An 11,949-nucleotide genomic window follows, 5' to 3' on the forward strand; every position below is an offset into this window, starting at 1 on the left:
TAGGTTATAGATATTAATAATTATAATCTTTAGTCCTTTTAGGCGTAACTAGAGAGCTATAATAAAGAGGCCGTACTATCTGCGTTTCTAATATACAGTATTAATATTTTGGCTAATTATAAAGCAGACCTTTATTATAGGGAGAGCGTTATATATAAGTATAAATCTCCTAGGGTAGTATATTAATTTAGTATACCTATTATATACCAGCTCTTAAACTATAAGGACTTAGTAGTCCACTAGTATAACACTATTAAAGAAGAGGTAATACTATAACGGAACCTTATAGTAAGTACTACGGTGGGCTTATTAATAGGCTAGGTATATAGGTGATATAAATTAAAGTTAACAACGTAATAATAATTGGTAGAGTAGTTGCCTAATAAATTAACTCTAATTATATTCTAAGAATTACTATAAGGAAGGAACTATCTAGGTAGGGACTAAGGGTCCTTAAATACACAACCGTATTCCTATAAAATCCTTCTTATATATAATATACGTGTTATACATATTATACGTACATTCCCTTTATACACTGCGTATACTGCGTATAACGTTATATAACCTTAGTTACTATTCCTCGTTATATAGCTCTATCGGCTCTATTTTAGACCATGCCTAAATTAACTAACTAGCTTCTTTTAACTCTTCTCTAAGTAGTTATAATATTATACTTAAAGCGTCTATAATACTATCTCCCTTCTCTTTATCTTTATCCTTAAAGATTCTAAATATCTCTAAGTTATTTACTAGAGGTATAATATCCGTCTAATTAATTTGGTTAATATTATTACTTATTATACCTAAGGCTCTTTCTTCTTCGCAAGCGCAACGTCGTGCTTATACTATTGCTGCGATATTATCTTTTAGTAAGATTATACTATCTCCGTATTCCCGCTATGCGAAAAAGGGGTTAGTTTATATTACGTTGGTAAACCTATCTTCTTAATAACCGTTCTTTTACTTAGAGTGCACTAAAGTAAATATTTATTTGTTCTATAACGTTCGCTCTATCTCTAATACTAAATATGCGCGACCTATTACCCTAAATAGTCGTCTGGTTCTAATTAATTTATCTTAGGGTCTTATATTTAATCTACTACTACGCGGCTAGATAGTAAACTGTCTTAGGCTCTTACTAAGCTAAAATGTTATAATATAAAGTAGAAGGCCCTTAAAGCCTATATCGCGGCGTCCGCTTAGTTACTCTGTCTTAAAAAGGTTTATAAAAAGGTCTGTTTTAAAAAGTAGAAGCTTATAGAATAAGGTCTATAGGAACTTAGAATAAAAGAATAGATTTTCTTCTAACCAAGAAGGAAACAAATCTAAGTAGTTTGGCAACTACTCTTCTTAGGTCCCCCTTAGGTAACTTATTCTTTAGTAATCCTTTTTTATTAATACTACCTAACCTAATTTCTTTTAATACTCCTATACCTTTCCTATAGCGTTTTTTAAATTCTCTAGTAGTTCCTAGGTAGTCCTATTATAGCCTATTTACTTAACCTTATACTATATTTTATCGTTAATATCCTTATAACTAACGATCTTTAAAACTTACTATTTATCCTCTTCTTACCCTCTATATATATCTGCCTTATAAACTAGTAGCTTAACGTTCCTATATACTGGCTTTAGCATCGCGATATACTATATAGGGTAGATTTTTATCTTAGCTAATAGGTCTAACTTAAACGTAATTAGTAAAATCCTCTATATAATTTTAAAAGGTCCTAGTCTAACATAGTCCAATTTCTTACTTAGTTATTAACTCTTAAAATTTTTGTATAGTAGCCACACTTTATCTCCCTCCTTAAGATCTAGTCCCTTAGATCTCTTAGTATTATAGTACTTCTTTATTCTTTCTTATACTGTTTTTACTAATTCTATAAGGTCTATATAAAGATTTATTAGTGTCTTTATTTTTTCTTTAGCTGTACTACTTATTTTCTTCGCTTATTATAGTAATAATAATATTCTTAGCTTATACCTATAATTTGCCTTAAATAGTAATATACCTATTTATACCAACTTAATAGTATAGGCGAGTCGTATCCAGGGGCACGAAATACGTATAGTATTGTATGCTTATTTGGATAGTGGTAACTGTCGATTCTATTAAGGTAGACTACGTGGTCTATATACTAACGCACCTCCCCCTAATTAGTTAGTGCTTTAGGAGTGCACCAGACGCGTAAGCGGGTGGTTAGTGCACCGAACGCGTAAACGCGTACCCGGCGTACCGAACGCGTAAGCACGCGGTTAGTATAAAAGGTGCTATAATTATACACTGGCGGTACTTGGAAAATGAAACCACTTATATATAGCCTCCGTAATTGCCTTAATAGAACTATAAAACACATAAGAAAATATATAGGAGACCCCCCCTAAGGTGCCTTCTGGGTTGCCTTCCAAATGGTGCTCCAATCTAGCCGTAAGTCCTACTTACAGTCCGTAAAATAAACCGTACGGCCTTTTAGCGGGCCGTAAATATACCGTACGGCCTTCCGACGGGCCGTAACTGAACCATAAATACTCCGTTAGTCTCGCTCTACCCATTTTATAACTTTTAGGTTAAGCTTATTCATGTTAATTAGGGTTTTAAGGGCTTAACACGGCTTTGCCTTAGTTATAGCGTCTGCTAGGTTGTTTCCGCCGCTAATCTATTTAACCTCCGCAATTTCACGTTGTTCGTAGGCCTGACGTAAGCACATTAGGTCGATTATAAGTCTCTTCTCTTATATCGTACCTAGTTTAACTAGGCAGTTATAGAGGGACTTTAAATTAGTGTATAAAACTAGGGGTAACTGCTCCAGTTATAGAATCTTCTAAACCGTTAATTTAATTGCGGCTGCTATATTAAAGCTATAAGCTAGTATATATAGTTTAGAAGCTAGTACACTGCGGGTTACTCATTTGCATTTAATTAAGGACTAGTGCAGTATATTTACGTCTTAATTATAGTCCATAAGTATAATTACAAAGCCGATTTATAATAATAGGTCTTTATTATTAGTAAAGAAGGCGTTTATAAATGCCAGTAAGCTAAGGGAACTTAGGTCTAGTGGTATAAAAGTAAGTCCCCTTACTGCATTGTTAATTTGCCACTAAATGCGCTTATTAAGCTGCTTAATATTTTCTTCTTACGGATCTACTGCCTGGGCCGCAAAGGATAAATTATAGGCAGATTTAGGTTAACAGACTGTGGTAATATAGGCGCCTCTTGCACACTGTGCAACGTATTAGTCCTTTATATTTATAGTCTTACGGGCCTCTTTACGGGAGCTAGTGAGGTCCGTAGGCTTTACTGTAATAGGCTTTAGGTTTTAAGCTTGGCGTTCCTAAGTCAGCTTAATTAGGTTGCCCTTTTATGTAATTAGGCCTCCATTAAACTTAATCAGATTCTACTTAGTTAACTATTCTTGCGGCTTTACTAAGAACTTGGCCTTTTATAGTTTAGTTTCTTTAGTGTCTATAAAGGTCTGGTCTGCTAGGAATAGGGTATTATCTATTTAGAGTCTAATAATACTAAGGCCGTTTAATGGGCTATATAGGAGGTAGGGGTTATAGGTTGACTGTTCCATTTTAAGCTTACTAACGTAATGCTAGTGGTATGTCTTAAACTAATGGTTTCTAGCTTCTGGTACTCCGTAAAGGGGTTTTATAACCTATAAAATTGTTCCTAGTTGCAGATTAAGCTTAAGTAGTGGCCGTATAAAGATGTCCCTATTTAGGTAGGTATTAGACTGCACGTAGGCTTATAAGATATCCCATAGGTAAAGGGCTATAGGTTTACTTTACTGTAATCTAGGCGTAAGTGTAAGTATAATCTATTAACTAACCCGCTAAATTATAGGCGATTGCGTAAGGATAAGGTCCTTTCCCTAGTCATTATAAGCTTATATAATAAGCCTTAACTTTTTAAAGGCTTTATTAGTACTAGGGTACTTAATTTCGTTAATAAAGCGCGAGTTAAATATACGGACGCCTTGTAGAACGTCTCTCTCTATTATAACCGCAAAGACGCCCTTTTTAAGTAGTCCGTTAATCTTTTTGCGTTATAAGTCCGTAAAAGGGGTTTCTTATACTAGAACTAATATATCTATAGGCGGAGATTACTTTACAGATATACCTGTAGAGGTTAAGTAATTCTCCGTTACGGGGTTCTTATAGGGGCATCCTCGGCTATATTTTACAGTAGGTTTAGCGGGTTTAGTGGGTTTCTAGGGGACCTCTAGAGTAGGCAAAGGTGCTTCCAGTTTATCTAATTTAGTGGGTTCTTTTAGTTCGTCTGGCTCAGTAGATACTTCTAGTTTATCTAGCTTAGTAGGTGCTTCTATTTCGTCTGGCTTGACGTTATAGGTATATTTAGGCCGAAAATAGGGTTTTACGGACGTGCTTCTAAAGTTAGTTGGTCCGCTAGGAAGTTATACACAACAGGTCTTGTTTTCTACGGCTAGTAAATAGTAAGGTCTAGTCTAATTACCGCTTTTATGCTATATAAGGACTTTAGAATTAAGCGGGAGGTTATATACTAAGGCTATATTAGGTCCGTTGCGGTAATATAAGGCGTTATTAACAGTTTGTTTAGCCCATAATTTAACTATTTCGGCTATTACCTTCCGTATTGCAGCTGCTCAGTCCATAACGGACAGGGCAGGAGGGTCCAGTTTGCCTATCCTTAGGTAGGCTCCATAAACCAAGAGGGTAGGTACCAGTCCGTTAGGTTTAGCGGTATTATTAACAGCTTTTACGGCTATCTATAAAGCTAGTTCCTTTTAAATATTTTTACACTCGTCCGTAATAATCTAGTAAGCTCTCCGTAGAGCTAGGTAAGCTTACTTAATAAGTCTAACGGACTAGTACGCCTTAACTAGAATGGCTTTTGTTAAAATAGCCATGGCCGTAGCATACTGCTGGAATTCCTTGCTAATAAAGTTCCTACTAGCGTTATGGGTAATATACTCGGGGGGTCCAAGATATATATTAATCCAGTAGGTCCGTAAAATGTCCTAAGTATATTTTACGGATATATTTTATAACTAACGGGCGGCTTAATAGCGGGTTGCCTTGTTAATTATATATAATACTAGACTGCCGTTAATGTATATAATGTCTACGTATACTAAGTAGTTAAAGTTAAGATCCTTATAAAGGGTAAACTTAAATCGGCCTAGGGAATGTCTGTATTTCTAGCAAAAGGAGCAGTATTTAGTTAGGTGGTTAATTGCCTTCTTATTAACGTTATTATATCTAGAGCGTTTAAGGACTCTATATAGCTTTTCGGCTAATAGGTAGCCGAAGCGGCGGTATAGGTGGTGGATCTTAGTACTAGTAAGGTAGCATGGGTTATAGTTAAAGGATTCCTAAATATAGGTCCGTAAAGTCTCTCCCTATATAAGGAATGGGTGTCCAAATTGTTATATAATTGGTAGGGTAATATAGTTGCTTTTTAGGGCAGTTGTGGGGCCAATTAAGGTGTCCGTAATATTGTTATAGTAAACCTATAGCCTATCTATGTCCGCAAGGCAGAGTAAGAAAGAAGTGTCCGCTTTTACTATATGGAAGTTAACTAGGCTAATTAGGGTTTTAACTTTAACTGATCTAATTAATACGGTTGAGCTAATACTAAATTAAACGTTTACGGCCCCAGTTTACATAGTATTAATATCCATATTATTATTTGTGGTGGTCTTATATGTAAGGTATTATCCGTAACCTATAGTAGACTTCTTAGAGGCACCTGTATTAATTATAACGCCGTAGAATTCTTTAGGGGTGTAGCGTTTAGTGGTAATATATATAAATGGGTCCTATTCGCGGTCTGTAACGTCTGTAATAGGTCTAACGGGTATACTTACGGGCTATTTTTTAGGTGCAATTAAGTGTATAAAGGAGCGGTCGGCTAATACGGTCGTAATATTAAAGGCTTAGCCGTCCGTAAAAGGTCTAAAAGTAGTTAGGAACGTCTCTAAGGTCTCCTATTCCTAAGTGTCTAAGTTAAAGTTAATTATAAGGGCTTTTATTAACTCGTTAAGAGACTCCTCTACTTCCTTTCCTTTATAGTCTAAGATAAACTAGTTAATCCAATTGTTAAATCTCTTTTTAGACTTATTACGTTCTTCCTGGGTATGCCTTATAGACTAATATCCTTCCTTACCGCACACAAAGCACTTCTGGCTAGTTTGTCTGTGGGGGTATACTTTTATACGGGAGTCGCTATAGGGGTTATAGGTAGGACTTAGTCGGTATAGGTACTGCCGGCGGTAGCGGCGGTCCGTAAAGTAGGCGTCTAAGTCTATTTATGGGTTTTATAGGTTTGTAATAAAGGCTTAAGTACTGCCTAGCGGGTTTAAGACTTTGTACGTTATAATAGAGGACCATAAATCGTTAATAAGGCTAGTTAAGATGTCTGTAGGCTTATAACAGGCATATTTACAGGGCTCTACTTCCTAGTAAGCCGTAATGAGTTTATTATATAGAAAGTCGTCTGTCTAAAGCTTAATATTAAGGCTATACTATAGGTGCCGAAGGTCTTTAATAAGGATTTGCAGGCACTCTATAGTCGATTTTTCGGTATTCTTATTGATTACGGTCCGTAACTTAGTTGTATTCCATTAGGTAAGGATATTACGCCTATATTCCGGTCCTTTAAAGTAGTTGCGTATAGCTTTGCATAGCTTATTAAAGGAAATACTAAGGGGGTTGCTCTTAAGGTTAGTGTAGTAGTAGTTAAGGGCTAGGCCGCGCAGTATAGTGGAATAGGCTTGGCTAAATTCCTATTTAGGAATATCAGCCTTCCAATAGAGGTCCGTAAAGATTATAAGTTTAAAGTTAAAGTTATCGTTTTTACCGCTATATTTGGATTTGTTAGTATAGAGCTTAGCTAAGTTAGCTAGCTCCTTACCGTAGGTCTTTACTTAAGTAGGTTGCAGATTTATAACTTAGGTAAGTTATGGATCTATAGCTTAGGTAACAGGAGGGTTTTAGTCCATATTTTGGTTTTTAGGGGTATTTTAGTCTGTATTTTAGTTTACAGGGGTGTTATAGTCTATAACTTAAGTATCGGGTATACTTTAGCCAGTAAGGTTAATTTTAAAGCCACTTAGGTCTATAGGACAAATTTAGTTAAATAGGTTAGCTATAAGGCCAAAGATCCTATTAAGTTTAAAGGAGGTAAAAAAGTCATTAGTTTTGATATAATCTAAGATCTACTCTTTAGTCTATTCCATTTGGTCCTCCTCCTATATTATATTATATAAGGACCGTATAATAGTAACTTATTTATCCCTTTTAACCTATACACCCTAGTAACGTAAAAGGGTTTATAGGTTACGGATGGCATTAGGGTTATAAGTCTTAAGAATAGCTTCCGTAAAGTCCGCGAAGTCTTCCTTATATTACTCCCACAGGTCGTTATTTATAAGCTTAAAGTATCCGTATTTAAGGATTTTATACTTAATGTAGTTATTAACATTAGTTATAGACGTAAGGTTAACTCCTTATCTCTATTTCTCTTAACCTTTATTAATCTGCTTACTTATATCTGCTATTTTGTATAGTATAGTACGTAGTGGGTAGTAGTAGCTTATAACGGGTGGGGGAGGTCTTATAACGGTCCGTAAAATCAATTAACGGGTCCATAATAGTTTAAGAGGTCTTATAATAGTCTGTAACAGCGATTAATAAGTCTATAATGGTTCGCATAAGGGTAGGGGGTTTCCGTAAAGGTCTATATTCGCGTCTATAAACTTCCGGTAAACCGTATTAAGACTTAAATAAGTATATAGAGTTGGTAATAGTCCGTAATCCCTAGCTTCCGACCTTTTAGCAAGTCGTACTAGGAGTCTAAACGGGTAGTTGCTGTCGTGTATCGCTCGGGGGAGGCGTTAAGTAATTGCTGATCTATGCGCGCTTACTGATTAGTGTTTATACTAACTTAATAGTATAGGCGAGTCGTATCCAGGGGCACGAAATACGTATAGTATTATATACTTATTTGGATAGTAGTGACTGTCGATTCTATTAAGGTAGACTACGTGGTCTATATACTAACGCACCTCCCCCTAATTAGTTAGTGCTTCAGGAGTGCACCAAACGGTGCGTATAGGTCGGTCGGACCACGCTAAAATGTCGGCCCGATAGGCGAAACCTCCGCCTACCACACTAAATTTGACTTTCCCTGTCAAACTTTGACCTTACCTTCCATCACTAATTTATTAAATCCATTTAAAACCGATTTAAAATACGATGTCTAGCACATTGAAGAGCTGTGTAAGCTATCTATAACCCGTTCTAAACGTATTCTAACAGTTTAGGCCGCCTATAAAGCCTACCTAAAAATGGAAAGGCTTCCTAAAGGCGTTAATGCTTTCGTTGTGGTAAGTAGTTTTAAATATATTTAGAACACGTTGCTAATGTGATACTAGCGTAGTAATAAGGTGGATTTGACCATGGGGGAGGTTTTCTGTTGGTATAATGTCTCGCCTAATCTAGAGAATCCGGTACTGTGTGGTGTAAGTGGATAAATATATTGGGTTTGTAATATATTGCTAATATATTCGTAACGCGTTTAGAAGAAGGTTAGAGATTACGGCGCCCTTAGAAACTATATAAAGAAGCATGGCCTTAGAACCAGGAACATTGGAAAAAAAGGGGCTCCTTCTATTAAGAAGTAGGAAGAAGTAATGGGTATATGTTCTAAACGTGTTCTTAACCTATTTATAACTAGTTACTAACCTATTACAGCCTTCTATTCCGCTATTATAGCTATATATAATCAGAACGTGTTAGGAACTGCTTCTAAATATAATCCTGCTAGTCTAGGCCGCTCTACTACTACCCAACCCCCCTATACCCCCACCCCGGCTCCCCCTAGCCGCCCTTCTAGGACTACTGCCCTATAATTAATAGCTCCCATTTAAGAGAAGGTTATGCCCATTAGATTTAAGAGTAGGCCTTAAAAAGGTAATATAAGATATTCTTAACGTGTTTATAACATGTTCTAATTAAGTTCCTAGTATAACTTTCCAAGAATGGTTACTCTGCTTAAGGAATTGGGTGCTAAGGTTCTATATACTAAGTGTTTAGACACGACTTCTATAGGTAAGTTAATTTGGAACCCGTTTTAAACCGGTTAAAAATATATTCTGAATTTATTATAGCCTGCTTGTTTAAGGGTTATCTTAATTAGAGCTACTTTATTAATAATAGGTTGGATAATACTGAGGCTCCTACTACTCCGGCTTCTGCTACTCCGGCTCCTACTAAGACTTTTAAAAAGCGTTTAAAGAAATCTAGTTTAAAAGGTTTAAAGGCTGTAAAGAGAAATGTTACTAAACCTGCTGGACTTACGGAGGAGGATATTACGGCGGATCTGTTTTAATAGATGACCTGGAATCTAATTTATAATATATTTGTAACACGTTACGAATTAAATCTTATAGATGGAGTTTGGACTTGAATTTTGATAGGGTTCTATACCACTTTAGAACGTGTTTATAATACGTTAGGTAGCGAAAATAAAAGTCATTAGTTAAATTATAATATTTATTAAAATTTACTAACTTTAGCTCTTTTTAATAACTCCCTTTATATACTTTATAATTCTAATAATTTAATTATAAACTAATTATTATTTAAATTTTAATAAAATAAGAGTTTTAATTTTTAAAAATAGTATAAATATATAGTAAAAAAAGCCTATTAAATTAAATTATTTTATAATAAATATAATTTTAAATAAAAATTATATATTTAATAAAAATTTAAAGTATATTTACTTTAAGCAATTATAATAGTATTTTTTTTAAGTATTTATTTAAATATAAAAAATTATTAAACCTTTAAATAATATATATATATATAAATAAAATATAAAATTAGTTAATATAAAACTTATTTTATTTAATATATTTTTAATTAAGTATTAGCTAATAGTTTTTATAAGTAACTATATTTATATATATAGTAGTAGTTCTTTAATTAATGTCTAATACGGATCCTATCTAGGCCTACGCAGACTACTCCATTATAGGGGGAAAACTTGTATATTTATAGGAAGAAAACCCTGCAGTTTGGGGGAGGAAAAACCCTATAAGCTACCTTAGTTGGATAATATTTATATATATAGATAAGGCTTAAATATATAGATAGTAAGTAGTAAAATAATACATTTTTTTTAAATAGAATAAAGATAAATGTTTAGATTTCTTATAGCCTTTTCTCCTATTTTTTACTATTTAATAGTTATTAGTACCTTAGTATTTTATTAAGTAACTATAAACCCCTAATTAAAAGATTTATAAATTATTAAAATATAATTACTAATATATATTAAGCTGCTTAAAAAGGATTTATATATATAGAACTATAGTGCTATAGTCTAGAGACTGTATATATAGTATTATATATAGTATTAGACGTTATATAATAAAACAATTATTAAAAAAGGCCTAAATGTAAGTATATCTTAATAGGAACTTAATAAGAACATATTTAGAATATATTTAGAACATATTTAGAACGTATTTTATATTTAGTATACTCGTTATTGCATATAAGCCTTTATTACCTCTAATTAAATTCTTTTTTCTATATTCTTTAGCTCCCTTACCTCTAATTTAATCTCTATTTTACGAAGTTTAAGTCTCTAACGTCTTTCTTAAATATCCTGGTTATTGCTTAAGGCCTGACGCTTTAGTAACTGCGAGAGACTAGTACTAATACGTTTAGAACGTGTTAGTAACTAGTTACGTATACATTAGAATATAAAGGCGGCTTTATAATTCCTTAAATGCTATAGAGGATAACCTAGAACGCAATATAGATCTAGATCTTGGCCCCCTTAAACGCCGAGCAGAACTAGATTGTGACCTTACTATACCTAATAATAATGCCTGAAATAAAATATCATCCTCGTTATTATTAGCAGCGGCCTACTCCAATTCTTCTTAAAGTTATTAATGTTTTCGTTCTAAACGTGTTAGGAACCGGTTTAGAAGAGGATCGCAATAAATATATACTCTCTCTGCCTATATAGTTTGTATATCGGGCCAATATTAATGTGTTTCTTTATATATATTATATTCCGAACTGGTTCCTAGCAAAATACTAATTAACATCCCGTTGATCTAGTTTTTGTGCGCTAAATATAATATAAGCATATTATAAACGGGTTAGGAACGTATTAATACCTTATAACAGTAGGAAGAAGAAACTGCCGTATACCAAATGTATATAATTTATTTGCTATTTATTCTACTGCATTTATATAGTATCTTAATCTATTAAATAGCTCGTAATTAATTAGAGAGCAGTGCTTATTTAAGCCTAAAGCGATAACTGGGTGTCTCTTATGTCTCGCCCAGTTGGCAACTAATCGAGATTTGTGTGCTATGCTATTAACACCTTCTAAACGAATTATAAACGGGTTTAGAATAACTTACTAATTAGTAAATTATAGAGTTCTTTGTATTCTGACTGGCTCTTACATATAAGAAGAGCTTTTATCCATTTATGTACAGAGTAGGCCGTTTCATAGTTACCCGCGGCTCTTGAGATACTTTATAGGAAGTATACTTGGTAGAAAACTAGTGTTTTCCTAAGATGCCACGTCTAATCGCGCCTGTGAGGATTAATATGCTGTAGATACCGCCTAAACCCTTTTATAATACGTTAGGAAGGCGTTCTAATTGCGTTCTAGGTATCCTACTAGCCATTTGCTTGCTATTTATATCGGATATAATAGCTTTAAAGCCTTTCTTACTACTATAAATGTGTTTCTAACAAATCTATTTCTAAAGACATTTAGAAAGCAATTAAAAGACTCGCTTAAAGCATAACTAGTAAGTACGCCTTGTTTCCGTATTAGTAATAACGCGTATAAGCGTAAATACTATTAGAATATATTAGTATCGCGTTCTAAACGGGTTTATATTATATTCTAAT

The 11,949-nt window shown here is 33.9% G+C and overlaps 1 protein-coding gene across 1 annotated transcript; it reads right to left on the bottom strand.

Moving 5' to 3' along the window:
• Positions 1–11,254: 11,254 nt before the first annotated feature.
• Positions 11,255–11,562, bottom strand: K441DRAFT_542930 (uncharacterized protein; the record flags this gene model as incomplete). Its single annotated transcript, XM_067642714.1, has 2 exons — positions 11,255–11,394; positions 11,448–11,562. Coding segments are annotated over 2 exons (255 nt in total), but the record flags the coding sequence as incomplete, so codon positions are not given.
• Between the last annotated feature and the right edge of the window lie 387 nt (positions 11,563–11,949).

This window comes from Cenococcum geophilum (genome assembly GCF_001692895.1).
Source record: "Cenococcum geophilum 1.58 unplaced genomic scaffold K441scaffold_6, whole genome shotgun sequence".
NCBI lineage: Eukaryota > Fungi > Ascomycota > Dothideomycetes > Gloniales > Gloniaceae > Cenococcum > Cenococcum geophilum.